Raw genomic sequence first — 20,625 nt, forward strand, 5'->3', positions numbered from 1 at the left:
ATCGGAGGGACTGAAAAACTTTGTGACACCATTAACATCACATTCAACAAGAGGAAAAAATATGAGAAAGACTTTATATTAGATAGATCTCTTGTCAGCGAACCTGCTTTTATAGCTCAAAATTTTAAATTCTTGACAGAAATTGGCTTCAAAATTCATAACAGTTAATGAATCCCACCTCAGCGTGTAACACCTACACACTGTCCTATAGGTGTACCTACAGCTGACCTGTCTGGGATTTGTCCTAGTCACTTACCAGTACCAAAGTCCATAAAATCATAGATTCTCTTAAGAACTCATCTTCTGGTTGTGAGATTAATGCAAAACTTATGTTAAGGCCTTTGCCTATGGAAATGTCAAATCACATATTTATCCTTCACAAAAAGAATAATTCCCCAACAATTAAAAATAAATAAATTTGTTCCCATCCACAAGAATGATGCTTGAAATTTTTTTAGCCAATTATATTCATCTTATTTGTATATCAGAAATTCTTTTTAAAAATAACCACACTAGATGGAATGTGCAAGGAAACAAAAATCTTAAATGAGTGTCCATCAATATCAATATCAAATCAATATTTAGAAAATTAAAATCGATCTACATGGTTGCCACTGGTATTTGAACGGTGTAAAGCCAGTATCAATAAGCAGTGTACAGTGGGAGCCTCCAACATGTCTCCAACAAGTATTTCTTGACTTGTTGGAGGCTTTTGACACAGTTGGTCATAACATTGCACTTCTCAAACTGAAACACATGGAAATAGTTGATTGTACATTTTTAAAGTTTTTTGATTGTCTTATGAAAATATAAGTTAGGTAGTTTCGTATCTGTCTTAATTTCATATCCTTTGTTAGTTTCATTAATGTGGCGACCCACACCATTATCGGGACCAGATCTATGAACAGTCATTCTAGACATGTGGCTTCAATGTCAAGGGGGTCAGACAGAATGGTAAAGAACATCAGCTGTGTATATTAAATATTGTTAAGTAGACAAGCTAAAATTTATATATATCTAAATAATCATGTGGCAGTTAAAAGTAACTTTGTTTGTTTACCAAATATGAAAATGTAAGTATAGAGGGTCCCAAAAAAAAGATCATATTCATAGTAAACTGAATAATTTCATTACATTTCCATTTCCTTTTCATGTTTCTTTTTCTTTGTTTGTTTTTTTGAGTTTGGGAGGAGGGATGTTATTTTCTTCTGTTGTCCTCTCATTAATGTCTTGTGGAGAGATTTAGTTCTGGATTTCAGTGATGTCCCAGATGAATTTGAGTGGGAGGTCCTTCATTCTCTCATTGAAGACTTCGTCAAAACGCTCACTCTGTGCCACTGTCAGTGAGTTCTTCCAGTCACCAATAGTCCCTGAAACATGGGAAGGGGGGTGGGTAGAAAATGACAGACATAAACAAGCACTGAATGTCTTTCCAAGATGTGACTGAAATGTTACATGATCTCCACCAGATGTCAGCACACAAATGCCAAGTGATGTACTGCCACAGTCGCAAGCTTTGCCTGTCTGCTCTCCCCATAGCTGGAACAAAAACCTGCAGGACAGGGGGTCCTTGAGGACTGGGTTTAGAATCACTGCTCTAAGGTGCCCCATTACTAAGTGACCCAAGTGAGAAGGGTATATATGTCTACATCTATATCTAAATATATCTATATCTATCTATCTATCTATCTATACACACACACACACACACACACACACACACATACATATAAATATATATACATATATACACACACACACACGCGCATATATAGATCTCTGAGAGCTCACCTTTCCTCAAGAACTTTCCCTTGGTTTTGTCCACAAGGTTGTCTGGCAGGAACTCATAGTTGGCCAGGTTGTCAGTCTTCATGTTCCTGAAGGTCACCTTCTCAACAATTCTGTCGATAGATGCATCTGACAGGTTCTTGCCTAAAAACTCACATATACGCACTACCACCGACCTCAGGTCCTGACCAACAGAGAAAATAAACACAGTGAGGAAGAATGTGTGTGCAAGTGGCTCAATTTACAGCAGGAAAGTTGCTTTCACACCTACAGTTTGACCAATATTGTTTTTTTTTTTTGTTTGTTTGTTTTTTTAACAAGACTAGAAAATAACTTTTCATTGAATCTGCTAATGACTGACATTTTGTGCCAGCAAGCAATATCTTATATTTAAACATTTTCATGCCCAAAAGTCTAAAAAATTATATTCATTGTGTGCCCCAGATTTTTATCCTTGGCAGGAGAAAGCCTCTGAGACAACAGTTAGAGCATGGGACACCACTACTACCACTACTACAAATAAACATGATAATACATATTCATGCATTTTGTACTAAATCTGATCAAAATGTATGATGTATGATGTATGATGCATTTCCCATAGATGTCCAGACAATATCTGTCCAACCTATTGGTAAACTAAAATATCTGTCATCCTGTTTATATACAGTATCAAAATAACAGTGTGTGTGTGTGTGTGTGTGTGTGTGTGTTAGCACTGATCACCTTGATCATGTCTTCATAGCTGAGGAAGAGAATGTTAAATTTGTCCTGGTTGTTGTGCCATCCATGTATATGTTCAAACCAGGAACCTCCAATCACTGGAAAAAGACAAACGGGGTGGGATTGGGATATTTAGTTGACATAATACACCTCTGGCAAACGTACCTCAGCTGGTGGCATTTCTTAACATATAACTTCATAATCTCAGCAGACTTCATATACAAGGTTTATTTCTGTTTTGTTTTTGGCTGGGAACTCATACAATTGAGTCACTAATACAATTGTCACTTTTGTCACTAATACAATTGAGTGATTTTTTTTAAAGCTGCAGTAAGCAATTTCTGAACACTAGAGGGTGTTAAGGTCTGAAATGAGGAATACATTTCACTCTCACAGGGCTACTGTTGGATTACATGGATTATCTTGAACTGGACCTCCAATTCAAAAATGTGGTGATGCTGCGGACTTAAGGTACTACAAAGTAAACAGCTGTTATGAATGAACTTTCCAGCTGCAGTGCTGATTGCAGTCAGAAACACTGCCGTAACTGATGTGAAATATGGATTAATTCACCTGCACAATGTGTGGTTTCAGAGATGCTTCAAATGAAGTTGAAGAGGTAAGGCTATGAAGTTAGAGGATTAGAGCGCCTGCTTTATACTCTATAGGGAGGAGTGAGTGGAGCAACATTCCAGCCCGCATTTGACAACAAAGAGAAAAGAGGTGAAAAATAGCAAAATGGCTTGGTCTAATGACTTGGTATTAGTTTATATAATCAGGGCTACAAAAGTCTCCATAAAACACAGGTTAGTTTCGAGATTGTTAATTGGTTCTGAAATCACTTAGTGCAGGTTTTAGTTCATTAAGGTCGGTTAGCTACTGAGCAAGTGTTGTGGCACAACTTGACCCACTATCCACAATCCATAAGCACTGCCATAAGCAATCTGGGTCACATCTGTGAAGGAAAATTCCTTCACAATGGGATTCCAGTCACAGTCTTTGTAAAAAAGAATAACTGGTGGAAACCGAAAGGAACTACTGAATGATGGTCAGGTGACAAAATACACCAAATTTAAGAATAACTTATTCTTCTTAGTACTGCAGGTGTGACTGGAATCCTAGGTTATGATATTATCCAGACATTTTTGGCAGAAACACAGGCCTAGAAATACAGAGGGCAGTTGTTCATCTCCTTAACCCTTCCCTGCACCCTCCCCACCCTAGCCTATCCATTTATTTTCAAGGAACCTGCTGTAGCCAATTATGCAATAACTTCTGCTCATTTAGTCACTGCCAATAACATAATTTTTTTCTGTTCTTAATGTAATAAGTCAATAAAGTAATACTGTAATACATTTTCTAAACTGTAACTTGAGATAACCTCAGAACATGATTTGATGCTATACAAATAAAACTGAATTGAATTAAATCAATAATGTATTAAACTTTTTGCCCACAGTGTAATAAGGTTTTACATTTTGGCTGGTTATAATATTATTGGCAGGGTTTAAATAAAAATCATAAAAATGTAGAAACTGGAGCCGTTAACGTAGTAAAGTATTTTTTTGGCTATTAAGTGTCACACTTCCAAGACACACCCTTACTGTTGCGTGTTTCAAATAGCTGCTCAAAAACCTGACAATGCACACGCACACTTGATTGATAGACTTATCAGTGGCTCTGCCTGCTACACGTTTGCAAATGTTGTGTAAGATGAAATCAATAACTGAAAGATTACATGAAAATGTATTAAATCAGAGTCCTTGGCCTATTTACATCCCTGGCTATTTGTATACAGTCATGACAAGCTCGAAAAAGAGTCTAAAACCAAATCAAATTATATCTATAGCTAATTCTTGAAAACTATAGATAAAACAGTCCCCATAACTGACCAGTAGATGGCCGTTGCTTGACAAAGTTATCCAGTTATGTGACTCGGACAGTAGGCTTTCTTCCTTTGTCTGTAAACTTCTTCCTCATCTTTTCATCACACATGATCAAAGGTAATTAGTCAGGTGTGTGTGCCCAGCACAGCAGAGAAACAGCTCTTATTCGAGTTAACAATGATTTACTGCTCACCACCGATTCTGGGGCCTGCTCAGTTTTAATCCTGCTGGACCTTAGCTCTGCATTTGAGAGTTTACCACAAAATCCTTGAACCGCTTGGAAGACTTTGTTGGCATTAAGGACACTACTCTCACCTGGTTTCGCTCAGATCTCTCAGATCTCTCATTTCTCAGTAATGTGAGAATTGTCCTCATCCCAAGCCCTTCCTCTCATGTGGTGTTCTGCAAGGGTCAGTTCTTGGTCCTTTATTGTTTTCTATCTACATGCCTCCTTGGGTCAAATAATCCACAGGGATAATATTAATTTCCACTGCTATGCAGATGATATACAACTTTATGTTGCACTGACTATAAATTGTCTCTCCGACATTAACTGCCAGATGTTGCAAAACTCCCTCCAGCTCGGTGAATCCACATCTGAGGTCCTTTTATTTGACCCCCCACACCTAACATGAGAACTTCTTCGTAATCTTCGTAACCTCAGATCCAATGTCAAGCACTTTGCTTGCAATCTGGGTGTGGACTTTGACTCTGACCTCTGCTTTGATGAATAAATTACCAAAGGCACACAATCATGCTTCCTCCAGCTGAGGAACATTGCTAAAGTTAAGGCATTCATATCTCAAGCGGACCTTCAAGTCATCCTTGCATTCATTAGATCCTGATTAGACATGTAAATTCATGTATTCGGGGCTCAGCCAAAAGGCCATCTCCTGTCTCCAGCTCATTCAAACCACAGCATCCAGGCTTTTAACAAACTCTAAGCGACAAGACCACATCACTCTCATCCTAGTAACGTTACACTGGCTACCAATTAGGTATAGAATTGATTTTAAACTTTTACTAATTAATTTTAAAGCCCTATATGGCTATACCCCTACCTACAATTTAGAGTTACTTGTGCCCTATGAGCCAAGTCACTGACTGTGCTCCTCAGGTAGGATCCTCTTACTGTTCCCACAACCATATTACTAAAGAAAACTGGGCGTCTTCCATTAGAGCCCGACAGCTGTGGAACACCCTACCTGGGGAACTTTGCTTAGCAAACTCACTGCTGAAAACTTACTTTTGCAAAAAGGCTTTCTTATAGCAATCAGTGTTTGTTATCTCTCTTTTACTATTTTATTGTTTTATTGCACAACTTGTATTTTTCTGTATTTATTGTATGCTTTTGTTTTATCAGGTCCTATGTTCCATGTTTTATCATGTTTACTTTTTATGCTCTTATCTTGATGCAAATGTAAATGGACTGCATTTCTATAGCGCTTTTCTGGTCTACTGACCACTCAAAGCGCTTTACAATGTTTTTGCCTCACATTCACCCATTCACACACACATTCACACACTGACGGCAGAGGCTGCCATGCAAGGCGCCAGCTGTCCATCAGGAGCGGTGAGGGGTTCAGTATCTTGCTCAAGGATACTTCGACACTCTCTGGAGGAGCCGTTGATCGAACCGGGAACCCTCCAGTTACCGGACGACCGCAGAAAATGTGTATCATTTGTACTTATTATGTAAAGCACTTTGCAACTATGTTTTCAAAAGTGCTACACAAAGTTTATCCTTGTTATTATTAATAGAGTGATCTTAATTCAATTTAGTAAATAGAGTCTATTTAGTTGAGATTCAGGCACATAGATGAACATTTCTTATATATTTAGTGCAAGAGAATACACAATTTTGTGAGGTAATTCAAATTGAAGCTAACTGACTAAACAACCAATTAATGAAAAATGAATGAAAAACCCAATTAACACAGTTAAGTGTTTTGTAAACTACTGTGTAAGAGCCAAGGTATTCAGCAAAGTGTCTGAGGTTGGATTTGAACCCAGGACGCTGCAATCAAGAGCGGCCCACTGCCTGACTGCCTGTGAAGTTTGTTTAAAGAAAACATACTGGTTATTTTTTCAATGGGAGATAGCACCACTCACTCCATCCACTGAAGAACTTGTCAATCATCTCATCAAAGTCTTCGATGGGCTCCGCGTTCTTAACGAACCTGGCGAAGTGGAAGTAGGAGACCATTGTGTCTTTAGGATTCCTCAATACATAGATGACCTAGTGGGAGAGGAGATCATGCATATAAGCTGCCATGCATTTACTTTGTACATTTGTCTTCTCAGTATAAACATATTTTCTTTATCATTTGCTAGATTTTGAACATAACTTGATATTTAAAAAATGGCAAAGTTCATACATCATATGAGCAACGACAAGCTGAGTGTTTTAGTCTGATTTTATTTTCTCAGAATATTACCCCCACTCCTACTGTTCCATTTTTTTTCTCCTTACAGTGGCACTACTATGCTGTTGTATGCTGTTGTCATTTGTTTTCCTGTAATTAATTTTAATGTATTTTTGCCCAAGTATGTTATACTGCTTTAATTCTGCTATAAGACCTATTATTAGTTTGCCTAAAGTCAAACACTAAAAATAATAGTTTCAAACTTAATGCACATATAATTGCTGAAAGTAACAGTCTGTGATGATATATGTATTTAAAAATGCCTAAAAAAAGAAAGCACAATGGTGATTTCAAATCTGGGTGTGGACAGTTGGTGAAGATTAACTGTTTATAGCTCTAAGCTGTACTTTACTATTTTCTGCTGCAACAACACAGTTTTTACATGTATATAACTAATGCTGGATTTGTGTGTGTGTGTGTGAGTGTGTGTGTGTGTGTGTGGTGAGGTTACATGCATATGTAGCATATGGACTGACTTTGGCCTTCTTTTTTTGGATACCGCTGGGCATGATGTGGTACGGCAAGTGGGTGGCAAAGAGGCGTGGTGAGCGGCGGGTGTCGTAACCCCCGATGACTGGATACTCTAGCCAGGGTACTTGGAGGTATGTAATCATTTCTTTCATCTCTGGTAACTCGTCTTCATAGATGAGGGTCATGATCCTCTGGGTCCACACCGTTCCTGTTTGATTTCAGTTCAAGTTTAAATAAATACCTTCATGCCACTTTCTGAGATCACACACAACCAAATGGATTCACATTAGATGATGCACACATTTTTATCAAGAGTAAAGAAGAGAAGATTGAGGTGCTGATGTAGAGCTGCTGTAAAAATAATTACAAAAACAACAACAACAATAATAATAACAAAAATAATAACTAGAATTGGCTAAAGTAATAAACGGATTTGAGGTGGTTGGGTGTCTCCTGCCATCTATGGTTCGGGATTGGAGTCGGGCTCAAACACGTATGGTTGTATAACATCACGCTCAGCGGTAGCCATGACAATCATACATAAAATGGTAATTCCTGTTTACCCGTGAGCACCATTGAGCTCCGTTGAGCAACCTAGGTTTCAGTTACTTGCTTGTGATTGGCCCGACCATATGTCACTCAGAAAACTGTCAGCCAATCAGTGGAGAGGTGCTGATTCTCTCTTCTGATTGGCTTAACGAACCGTGCTGCTAGAGCTCCGGGAAAAGGCAAGAGAGAGGAGCTGTGAAACTATATTTAGCAGACCACAGGTACTCAAAACCACAAATACGTCTTGCTAGGGAGATCAGCAGTTCAAATAAAACCCTGTAAAAGTGGACATCATGGGGCCTTTAAAGAAATATTCTTGCCTAGATTGCCAAACGAGTGACCGTGCACTAAACTGCCATCCCTTTGCTATGCCTTTTGTAGGTTGTTTTGTGTTTAGTGTGTAGTGTTGGCTTAAATGGTTGCTATGGTATACAGACGGGTTGCTAGGCAGTTGCTGTGGTTTTGCTGGTGGTTACTAAGGTGTTGCTAGGTGGTTGCTATGGTGTTTCTTTTGGTAGCTAAGGTGAGGCAGTTGCTATCAATGTTCCTGATGGTTGTTAGGGTGTTGCATTGCGGTTGCTAGGTTGTGCAGGGGTGGTTACTAGGGTGTTTGGGGTGGTTGCTATGGACTTGCTCAGGTGTTCAGGTTGATGACTGGGATGTATAAGTGGCCACTGAAACAGAAAAAGAGAGATACAGAGCCACATGTGTATCTCTGACTCTGGCCTACTACCATACTGTCTACTACATACTCAAACAGTATGGACTGCATACTGCTTACTCCACACACCATTAGTATGCTGTTACTGTCACACTGACTGGCTGACTGTTCATACTGAAGTACACTATATTACCAAAAGTATTCGCTCACCCATTCAAATGATCAGAATCAGGTGTCCTAATCACTTGGCCTGGCCACAGGTGTATAAAATCAAGCACTCAGGCATGCAGACTGTGAAACAAGACATTTGTGAAAGAATGGGCCGCTCTCAGGAGCTCAGTGAATTCCAGCGTGGAACTGTCATAGGATGCCACCTGTGCAACAAATCCAGTCGTGAAATTTCCTCGCTCCTAAATATTCCACAGTCAACTGTCAGCTCTATTATAACAAAATGGAAGCGTTTGGGAACAACAGCAACTCAGCCACGAAGTGGTAGGCCACGTAAAGTGACGGAGAGGGGTCAGCGGATGCTGCAGCGCATAGTGCAAAGAGGTCGCCGACTTTCTGCACAGTCAATTGCTACAGAGCTACAAATTTCATGTGACCTTCAGATTAGCCCAAGTACAGTACGCAGAGAGCTTCATGGAATGGGTTTCCATGGCCGAGCAGCTGCAGCCAAGCCACACATCACCAAGTGCAATGCAAAGCGTCGGATGCAATGGTGTAAAGCACGCCGCCACTGGCCTCTAGAGCAGTGGAGACGCGTTCTCTGGAGTGATGAATCACGCTTTTCCATCTGGCAATCTGATGGACGAGTCTGGGTTTGGAGGTTGCCAGGAGAACGGTACATTTCAGACTGCATTGTGCCGACTGTGAAATTTGGTGGAGGAGGAATTATGGTGTGGGGTTGTTTTTCAGGAGCTGGGCTTGGCCCCTTAGTTCCAGTGAAAGGAACTTTGAATGCTTCAGGATACCAAAACATTTTGGACAATTCCATGCTCCCAACCTTGTGGGAACAGTTTGGAGCGGGCCCCTTCCTCTTCCAACATGACTGTGCACCAGTGCACAAAGCAAGGTCCATAAAGACATGGATGACAGAGTCTGGTGTGGATGAACTTGACTGGCCTGCACAGAGTCCTGACCTGAACCCGATAGAACACCTTTGGGATGAATTAGAGCGGAGACTGAGAGCCAGGCCTTCTCGACCAACATCAGTGTGTGACCTCACCAATGCGCTTTTGGAAGAATGGTCAAAAATTCCTATAAACACTCTCCTCAACCTTGTGGACAGTCTTCCCAGAAGAGTTGAAGCTGTAATAGCTGCAAAAGGTGGACCGACATCATATTGAACTCTATGGGTTAGGAATGGGATGGCACTTCAGTTCATAGTATGAGTAAAGGCAGGTGAGCGAATACTTTTGGTAATATAGTGTATGTTGCTAAGTATCTCGGAATGCATTTCACACCGAACGGCACAAAATAAGGACTTTAAACCAGATTCTAAAAGTTGCTACACTTTTTGTTCTAACACAGTAAATTCAACACTTTAATACATTTTAAAACATTTTTCAGGTGACAAAGTAACCATGTAGATTACCAAGATGTGATAAATTTGTGATGAATTTTCTCCAAGGTTTTCAGAGATGGCAAACAACTCATAAGCTAGCCACAGTACAAAATAAGTACACTTCCAATTGTTTACAAAATAAAAGCATTGTTCACAAATTACTCGCCGAATACATTATAACCAAGAGTTGCGCTTTTGTTTTGCAGACAGGATGTACAAGGTCTTTTTCAGCCGACTTCTAGCAACATGGACACAGCAACATTATACCTAGTTTCAATAAGTTGGTATGCTCCCAGTATGTTAATGTGATGTGACCAGCTGAGATGAGAGAAACATTCACTGAAATCTTAAGTTACAATTGTTTGCAGCATCAGAACACTGATCAAGAGCGAATAAATCACACATTTGTATGGACGCTGCAGCTGGCTGGCATCAGAACCATCCACCTCACAGTCCGTCATCGCAGTCTGGGTTCACACAACTTAGGGGAAGTTGAGTACAACCAGTAAGCTCATGATGCATACAAAAAAAAAAAAAATTTGCAAATCTAGTGTACATATGGGTGTTTCTCACGTTAATGAAATCTACATACTATGCAGTTTGAATGCACTACATGCTCAATTTGACATCATACGTGGTATAAATAGTACATTAGTAGGCGATTTCAAGCACAGCCCGTCTGTGTCAGAGATGTTGTAAAATAGTAACAATAATAATAATCATAATAATAATAATAACCATGACAAGAAGAAGAGGAAGAAGAAGGAGAAGAATGATAATAACAATAAATGAGCTCCTGTAACGCATTAATCAGGCCCTCTTCTGCTGTATATTGGTACAATGTCCATCAGGCCAGAGTGTCATGACTCTGGCCACAGAGCAAAACACTGGCAAACACAGAGACAGAGATAAGAGAGGGCTAGGACATGTAGATATTTTCTTTTTGATGTAAAAAAAAAAAAAAAAAATTGCCATGACTGTGTAAACACTGTCCAAGAGAGGTCTCATGTTGGGGGGTGAGTGTGTCAGGTCCTGGAATCATGTTTTTAATCAGTCCCATGGAAAAAGAGCTTGAGATCTCTCCGTAGATCTAAGACTGTGCTTCTGGGTCAGAAAAGATAAATACTATAAGAACAAGAATTTCTCTTCAGGAGATGGTTGGATATAAGAAAAAAATAGTAATGCCGTGGCTGTGGCTATCTGCACTTTGATTGTCAGGGGTTAAACTGGGTAAAAGTGCAGGGCAGTTTTTCAGTCCCGGTCCATAACACACAGATCCTTGCACAACTGCAAACAGATGTTTGCAGTTGTGCTCTTTCTCAGTACAGTGGGCTCTTTCTCCGTACAGTGGGCTTTTTCTCCGTACAGTGGGGCGGGTTGCTGGAACAGAACACACCCTCTGGCAGCCGCATAACTTTGCTGCATTATGTAACTGCCTATCTTGTAATTGTACAACTGGAGCCCGACTTGAAAGTATTTATTTGCACAACAATAACCTTGGACGAAAGAGGAAACATTTTAAACAATTTAAACCAAATTTAAACAATTGGGAGTTATTGACAATTTAAACCAAACCTTACCATCATCAAAATGATATCTTAAAAAATCAGCATATATTCAGGAATGTGAGCTCCTGTCAAGACAGCATTTCAACAATGTGGTATTGTTTTCATAATTACATGTAATTGTATCTACCTCATTAAAACAACATCAGTTGTTAGTAGGACTTTTAACAGGGTTTCACCACACTTTTACCGTATTTATCCTATTACAAAAAGTCCTATTCAGATATTTGTGGGTTGACATGCATTTTTGGAATTTTATGTTGCTTTTGAATGTGAATCATGAGCTCCAGGTTCAGAAATCTGTCTTCTTTAATCTGTGCTCTTTCAAGTGAGAAAATGAAAATCCCCAAAATAGGGATTTGTTCAGTGTCTGCCACATACAGTGTAAGTTTATTCCTCAAGTATTACTCACCTGATTTGGGGAAAGTAACAAGGAAAACATCATCATCTCTGATTTCAAAGTCCTCCAAGCTGTCAATATATTCCTTAGTCAGATTTTCTGTATACTTTAGTGGGAAAACACTTCTTCTGTATGTAAACAAAAGATCACTGAGGACCTTATATTCTTCTTGAGCCATGACTTACAGTATCACCCACATTTAAGAAGAGAGGACAAGCAGGAGCATGAGAAACAGGTTTGTGTGGCCAATTTCACAGAAAGGCAGGAAGAGGGAATGTTTAGGAAAGCTGTACATTTGCTGCTTGGTAAGTCACTCCCACTGTTCAGCGCCTTTTCTGTCCCTCCTCCTGTTTTATTTCTCTGAACTCTTCTTCAAACATTTTCAGCTGCTGCCTTCACCAAAGATCAAGGATCAAACACAAAATTAAGAAACACTAAGATGTTCCTTTGGTTACCTAGCCACACAATTTGGTTATAGGTACAGTCACAAATTTTGTTCCTCATTAAAACCTTTGGGGCTGTTACCCAGACAGGGATTAAGCCTCATCAGAGACTAAAATTCCTCTTTAAACTGGAATAAGTCAAAGTCACTTTCTGGGTCACAGACTGAAACATGACTAGATTTGGTTTGATTGACCCTTATGTTATCCAGATCTGTTTATATTTGGTGTAAGAGTAGTGTGAAGTGACTGTGAGGCTATGGAGAGCACTTGAAATTGGGACCTGAGCAATGCTCCACTGCTAGAGAACAACTGAAAGCTTAAAAGGAAGTCAGACTGCCTTCATCATCATCACCACCGTCAGCTCCTCCACTTTCATTTCATGCTGCCACCTGTTAGACCATTTTAACCCTCGGGCTGTACCTCAGGTAGGTTTGTGACAGAAACTCAATTCCGAAGCCGATTGTGCTCTCTGTTTGTAACTCCTGCTTGTAACTCCTCTCAGCCCAGAGGACAGGCATGAACAATGCCCACCGTGTCTTGGTACAACAGGCAGGCTGGCAGTGACAGATGATTCTTGCTTTAATTGCAGCTACATCATTAGCAGAAAGGACTGCTATCTTGGCCAAATCTGACAGTGGCTTTGCTGTGGCTGACTTACCTCCTTCAGGAACGCCTGCATGTAAGTCATCCTTGGGTTCCAAGTGCCACAGGCACACACAAGGTGATGCCTCCCACAAAAAGAAGAAACACAATTGTGACGACCCTTTGGCTCCAGAGTCTGAGCCTGTGATGATGGTGATGGCCTGGTTACTTTATCCTCTGTTGCTAGCCAACATGACGTGGATGCACTATCTATTGCAGCTCAGGGATTTTATTTCAGGCTGTTCTCATTCAACGTTCGTACAAATTCCTACGAAAAATAATGCACAAATTTCCGTGCATATTCCTACGAATTTCCAGCAGCACGAGCGATCAGCGCGCCTGCGCGAGCCCCGAAGTGAGAGCCTTAAGAAAAATGGCGGACATTCCTTTTATTCTCAGTGGAAAATGCAATATTTTAAGAGAGCTTATGCATTCAAATGCGTTTTGATAACATTTCTAGTGGGAAATGTGCATTTTATTTCCAAAATCTTCGTTCAGTTAGTGTATATAATGTTTACTTTGTTAGTTATTACGAAGATTCTTTCAGGTTTCTATCGTTGCTATGGCTGTTGCTATGGACGCTGCTACCACTGTCGCTGATGTAGCTTCCGCTCGGAAGTATTGTCCTCACTGACTGTCACCGTGGAAATCTGGGGAGGGAGGCGTGGGGTTAACCTGCTCTCACAGAAATCCGTGAAATGAGCATGACCTCCTAATAACGCATTGCGTGCTCCTCGCATGTAACCTGTTTTAATCGATTTCTATGGTTTTAATTCTGTGTGATCACCACACAAACGGTGTTCACTGGAAGTCGGCGAGATTCCGTGACATCACGCTGTGGGTGGTGGTTCATAGATCCTGGAAGTGCAAATTTAATCGATATTCCGGAAAAAGGTCTGATTATTAGCCATAACGTTGTAACCATCCAAGGCAGACTTACCACAAGCTATGAGGATGTGTAACGATGGCATGTGCTTCAGCCGAGTCCACAAGTCCCGTATAATATCAACTTTATTTTAAGAAAACACGTTTTATTTGCGATGTCATATCACGGAGAAGCACTACATTACCCATAATCCTAGTATTTATCAGCGACGTGTCTGATTTTACTTTCATCAGTAAAGTCAATAAAGTGTAATAAAGTGCATGAAAGTTGATAATATGCTGATATGTTACGCCATTGAACACAACCCTTTCAGTCAGCGAAACAGAGCTGGTGGAAAAACCGCGGAAACACGTCAAAATAGCACTAAAGATTTATATATATATTTTTATTTTTCATAACACATCTTTATTCGTGATATAAACATAGGCTACATGTTAAGGTTATAGTTTTGGTGTTGAAAAACTACCGTATATATGTTTTTTAAACCTAATTTCAAAACTTTTCCCCTAACCCGGAAGAGGCGTACCAGAACTACAATCTGCGCGGAGTTGCAACACACAGAGGTGTCCTGCGCCATAGATTTTGTAGTTCTAATATGTTATGTCTATTATGTGATGTTGTGATCACTAATTTTTCAATCATTATAATAGTTTTTGGGTGTGGGAAGAACGCCTGTTTGGTCAGATTTTATTATTTTTTTTCTTAAGATAGTGAAATCATGTTTTTTCCATGTTTTGACACTAGTCAGTGGCGCCCCCTATTGGTTTGCCATCGGGCATGATAGTAGAGGTCAAGAGCTTTCCAAAAATGTTGACCCCATGTCTGTGCCATTTTTTGTTGCTGCACTGTAAGCCTTTAAAAGTGTCTCAGGTGCAAGGTTCTAAGGGCATTCCTGAGGAGCAGGAACTGCCCACTGGTCTCACACTGAGATATGTTACTCCATAGGTCAAGACCTTTCAAACGATGTCTTCATTGTTGTTCTGTGACAAAGTTTGATTTTCATCGTGCTCCAAGCCAAGGCTGTCTCAGGTGTACATCTGCAGACCTCTTTTAGGGCCAAGCTTGATAAAATCAGTCAAACTTCTTTAAGGGGGTATGTAATGGCCAAATTTATTTATAATATTGATGTTAGTCTTAAACACAGTCATACTTTTCAATTTGGACCATTTCAAAGCTTATTTTCCCCTTAAAATACTCAGTGTTTCATATTTCATATTTTCCCATTGACTTAATATGGCCACCTGAGACACTTTTAAAGGCTTACAGTGCAGCAACAAAAAATGGCACAGACATGGGGTCAACATTTTTGGAAAGCTCTTGACCTCTACTATCATGCCCGATGGCAAACCAATAGGGGGCGCCAATGACTAGTGTCAAAACATGGAAAAAACATGATTTCACTATCTTAAGAAAAAAAATAATAAAATCTGACCAAACAGGCGTTGTTCCCACACCCAAAAACTATAATAAAGATTGAAAAATTAGTGACCTCTGTGTGTTGCAACTCCGCGCAGATTGTAGTTCTGGTACGCCTCTTCCGGGTTAGGGGAAAAGTTTTGAAATTAGGTTTAAAAAACATACATACGGTAGTTTTTCAACACCAAAACTATAATCTTAACATGTAGCCTATGTTTATATCACGAATAAAGATGTGTTATGAAAAATAAAAATATATATATAAATCTTTAGTGCTATTTTGACGTGTTTCCGTGGTTTTTCCACCCGCTCTGTTTCGCTGACTGAAAGGGTTGTGTTCAATGGCGTAACATATCAGCATATTATCAACTTTCATGCACTTTATTACACTTTATTGACTTTATTGATGAAAGTAAAATCAGACACGTCGCTGATAAACACTAGGATTATGGGTAATGTAGTGCTTCTCCGTGATATGACATCGCAAATAAAACGTGTTTTCTTAAAATAAAGTTGATATTATACGGGACTTGTGGACTCGGCTGAAGCACATGCCATCGTTACACAGCCTCACAGCTCGTGGTAAGTCTGCCTTGGATGGTTACAACGTTATGGCTAATAATCAGACCTTTTTCCACAATATCGATTAAATTTGCACTTCCGGGATCTATGAACCACCACCCACAGCGTGACGTCACGGAATCTCGCCGACTTCCAGTGAACACCGTTTGTGTGGTGACCACACAGAATTAAAACCATAGAAATCGATTAAAACAGGTTACATGCGAGGAGCATGCAATGCGTTATTAGGAGGTCATGCTCATTTCACGGATTTCTGTGAGAGCAGGTTAACCCCACGCCTCCCTCCCCAGATTTCCACGGTGACAGTCAGTGAGGACAATACTTCCGAGCGGAAGCTACATCAGCGACAGTGGTAGCAGCGTCCATAGCAACAGCCATAGCAACGATAGAAACCTGAAAGAATCTTCGTAATAACTAACAAAGTAAACATTATATACACTAACTGAACGAAGATTTTGGAAATAAAATGCACATTTCCCGCTAGAAATGTTATCAAAACGCATTTGAATGCATAAGCTCTCTTAAAATATTGCATTTTCCACTGAGAATAAAAGGAATGTCCGCCATTTTTCTTAAGGCTCTCACTTCGGGGCTCGCGCAGGCGCGCTGATCGCTCGTGCTGCTGGAAATTCGTAGGAATATGCACGAAAATGTGTGCATTATTTTTCGTACGATATCATACGAGCCGTTTCATGAGAATACGTTGTTTATTTACTGATAAGCAGGCCTGTTCGGAATCTGTGTTCAGCCGAAAACTCAGCTGAAATTCCACGGAATTTGAACACAATAGTGTTGCAGCACCTGTTGCAGTGTACCTAAACGCCCCCCTTTGTCTGTGGCTAATGTCATGTCGTGAGGTGGAACAACAGAGGAGAATACGGTGGCCGAGAAGTGCAAACCAAAATTACAAAATGTGAAACACTTTTACAAAGTTTGAGACAAATTTACATTTTGGAAAACATGTTTACATATCACAAAACAAAATTACATTACCAGAACACTTTTACCAGTCCCGAAACAAATATACATTTCGGAAAACAAATTAACAAGACGCGAAACACTTTTACAAGTGCTGAAACAAATTTACAAATTACACAAACCGGAAAGGGAATGTACCAAAGCCCTGATTGACACCGACTTGACACGGAAGTAGAGTCTGCTCCCTTTAATGCCTTTTTCAAGCACACTCCACAACCATCTGTCTTCATGGCAAAGGCAGATGTCCTCTCCTCTAAGTAAATGGAGACTGAACCCAGTGATGGTACAAATGATTTGGGAGAAGTAGGCAGAGAGGAAGCTGACCTGTTTTGGAAACACTGACACAGTGTCCACTGTGGTTTTCCCTCTCTGAACCAGTCAGCTCATTGGGGCAGGATGCCCTGGCACACCCCTGGCCAGACTGCCCCCTGTATGCCTTGCCTCCACTCCCATTACTCATACTGACACTTCACAGAATAGACAGATGCAACCACACAGTGCTGCAGGTGTGTGTGTTCTTTTCTAGTGGGTACAAGGATCAACACAGCCTTGCTCTGTACCTATTTTGCTATAGTATTTGCAGTTGGTCTTGTTGTCCTTGTGACCTTGTTAGTACAGGTCATCCAGGAAGAATGAAATAGAACAATTTACGAATGTAATTAAGGTTCTATGAATCCTGGATGACCGCCAGAGTTCATTGTCACTTGGAATCTTGACAAGAAGATCCAATAGGAGACGACTACTGTCACACATATGACTTTGTTGTTGTTGATATTATGGGCTCTAGTTTCCCGGCGCAGCGCAGGGTGGGGCAGTGAGGCGAACCCCCTGCAGAGCTAGTTTGGACCAGCGCAACCCAAGGCGCGCTCAGTTTAGTAGTTTGGCAGACCGAGGTGTGCTGAGATGGGACTGGTGGCACAGCAGAGGGAGGTGTCGACAGATTCAACTTGGCACAGTGACAGATTCGTGCCAAAAGGCTTCGCCGAGGTGCGCTCTAAGCTGGCCATCTGAAACCACGTCTACTGTCAGTGCAGGCAGAGTGGAGCCGGAGTAGTGGAAGTTTGGCTGACCGGCAGGCAGTACGCATACGTCACCAAAACCTTCCAGGCAGGTTTCCAGGATGTCAGACACATTAACAATGCAATAAATACCCACAAAAACCACTATTCAATGCTACTATCTCAATCAGCACATAAATGTATCTCCATATCGACTGTCCCGTCACAACTGATGTCAGATCAAAGGAGATTGGCACCGTTTGGCAGCGTAATGAAAACCCAACCTGATCACCTGTCAGTCAAACAATGTGTCCAGTACAAAATTTACACACGTCCACCAACAGGTGGCACTATAGTCAAGGTCAATAACTCCCAAATCGCAAGTCACACATTCAAATACCTTATATCCTCACGTTCTGTGGGTGGAGACGAATCTCATGATATAAACCACGCCCATTTCCGCCTATGTTTTTTTCCACAAAATTGCAAAATTTGCGTGACCCAACTTTTCGACCTTGTCCTAGGCCGTAGGTCCGATTGCCACAAAACTTGTCACACAGAATCCCTCAAACCAAAAAGTTTTTAAAAGAATTTTAACAAAAATGCCAAATTTACAAATTTTTTACTTCCTCCCCAAAACGTACCTAAAAAGGACTTGTGTCATATCTCCGGAACCATGAGTCCAATTAACAACAAACTTCAGTTCCTTTGTTCCCCAACTCCCCTGAGGGACCCTGGGAAATTTGTAACCAACTGGCCACTACACAAAGGGGCGCCAAAACCAAAATTTGCATTTTTCCCAGAAATATGTCCAATTGACATGACACGGGGATGTTTTCTATCCTCTTCAGAATATGCTCACCGAATTTGGCACAAATCAACCTCTAGATGGCGCTTTTACTGATGTTTTCTTCTTCTTCTTTTTTTTTTTTTTTATTTTGAAGCCTGTGGACGCACTGGTGGCCCTGCCCGAAAAGATTTTTGACATGAGACTCGCTTGGAATGTGCGGGTCTGGGGGTCCAACTTGCGTGGGCTCCGCGGGGCGCCAGGTCCGACTTGCGCGGGGGGGCTTGGACCCCGCTCATACCTGCTTGCAGGTGTATTTATGTAATTGTCATCTGAGAAAATTTGCAGTTAATTTGCATATTGTGTAAAATGAAAATAGATACTATAATACAAATTGCATTTTTTATCCCAAGGACAATCCTCATTAGTACTCAAAAGCCCATATACCATCATCTGATTGTGGTATCATTTAGTATTTTCAGTAATTTCATGTAAACATTTGTGTTATATTTTTCTGGTGAAACCGACCAGGGTCATTTTGACTCACAGCCATTCAAACTTCAACACGATTTAATTGGATTTGTCCTCCAATGCAAATGTAGATGGAGACCTTTCTGTCAGTATGACCTCCTGTCAAAATAGAAGTTAAATTGAAGCGGTTGTAAAGCTTGTTACATGAACCTCTGAAACGAGTTTGGCGTGAGCAGTTTGGTTCATGATTGCAAGAGGCATGTCTGTAATCTCGGATATTGTGTGTGACCCAGATCTTACCATCGTAAAAATAAAATATTCACTTTAAAATCACACTTTTACTGTATATTTAACAACAACAAAAAAAGATCCTGCCTATTTGGAATTTTATGTAGGTTTTGAATGACAATCATGAGCTCCAGGTTCATAAATCTTTCATCTTCAATCTGTGCTCATTTCCAGTGAAAAAATTAAAATCCCCACAATCAGAGTTTGTTCTGTGTCTGCCACATACAGTGTTCAAGTTTATTCCTCAAGTATTACTCACCTGATTTGGGGTAAGTAACAAGGAAAACATCATCATCTCTGATTTCGAAGTCCTCCAAGCTGTCAATATATTCCTTTGTCAGATTTGGTGTATAGTTCATCATGAAAATACTCCTTTTGTATGTAAACATTGCTTTATCTAGGACCTTATATTCTTCTTGAGCCATGACTTACAGTATCACCCACAGTTAAGAAGAGAGGACAAGCAGGAGTGTGAGAGAAGAGTGTGGTCAAGTTCACAAACACACAGGAAGGAATAGGGAATGCTTAGGGAAGCATTATATTTGCTGCTTGGTAAGTCACTCCCACTGTTCAGCACCTTTTCTGCCCCTCCTCCTGTTTTATTTCTCTGAATTGTTCTGCATTTTATCCTCCACACATTTTCAGCTGCTGCCTTCAAGGATCAAACACAAAATTATGAAACACTAAGATGTTCCTTTGGTCACCTGGCCATGCAATTTGGTTATACGTACAGTCATAAATTTTGTTCCTCATTAAAACCTTTGGGGCTGTTACCCAGACAGGGATTAAGCCTCCGAAAAAGACTAAAATTCCCCTTAAACTGAAGTAACTCAAAGTCACTTTCTCAGTTATGGACTGAAATATGAGTAGATTTATCTTTTAAAAAAAAAACATTTCAACGATCTGATTTCCAGGTTCAAGATTAGGCTTTGTCAATACAGGATTTATGAGCATTATCGGGTTTTCAAATTAGCCTTTTGAGGAAATTCACAAAATGATGAAAGGCGATGAAAATTTGAGCCAAAAAAAACAAAACAAAACAAAACAAAACAAACAAACAAAAAAAAAAACAAACACACACAAAAAACCAAAATAACA

The 20,625-nt window shown here is 40.2% G+C and overlaps 1 protein-coding gene across 2 annotated transcripts; it reads right to left on the minus strand.

Moving 5' to 3' along the window:
• Positions 1-1,172: 1,172 nt before the first annotated feature.
• On the minus strand, positions 1,173-19,997 carry LOC115354279 (amine sulfotransferase-like). 2 transcript variants are annotated; one of them, XM_030044597.1, is made up of 7 exons: positions 19,932-19,997; positions 12,049-12,193; positions 7,300-7,502; positions 6,510-6,636; positions 2,515-2,609; positions 1,792-1,972; positions 1,173-1,370 (listed from the first exon to the last, which is right to left on the minus strand). In XM_030044597.1, exons 1-7 carry the CDS (start codon positions 19,950-19,952, stop codon positions 1,243-1,245), a joined length of 900 nt encoding a protein of 299 aa, XP_029900457.1. In that variant the 5' UTR covers positions 19,953-19,997; the 3' UTR covers positions 1,173-1,242. The 2 variants fall into 2 exon arrangements, with proteins under 2 accessions (XP_029900457.1, XP_029900456.1); XM_030044596.1 differs by lacking the exon at positions 19,932-19,997 and having other exon boundaries at positions 12,049-12,272.
• Positions 19,998-20,625: the final 628 nt, after the last annotated feature.

Source organism: Myripristis murdjan, chromosome 22, assembly GCF_902150065.1.
Source record: "Myripristis murdjan chromosome 22, fMyrMur1.1, whole genome shotgun sequence".
NCBI classification, from domain to species: Eukaryota; Metazoa; Chordata; class Actinopteri; order Holocentriformes; family Holocentridae; genus Myripristis; species Myripristis murdjan.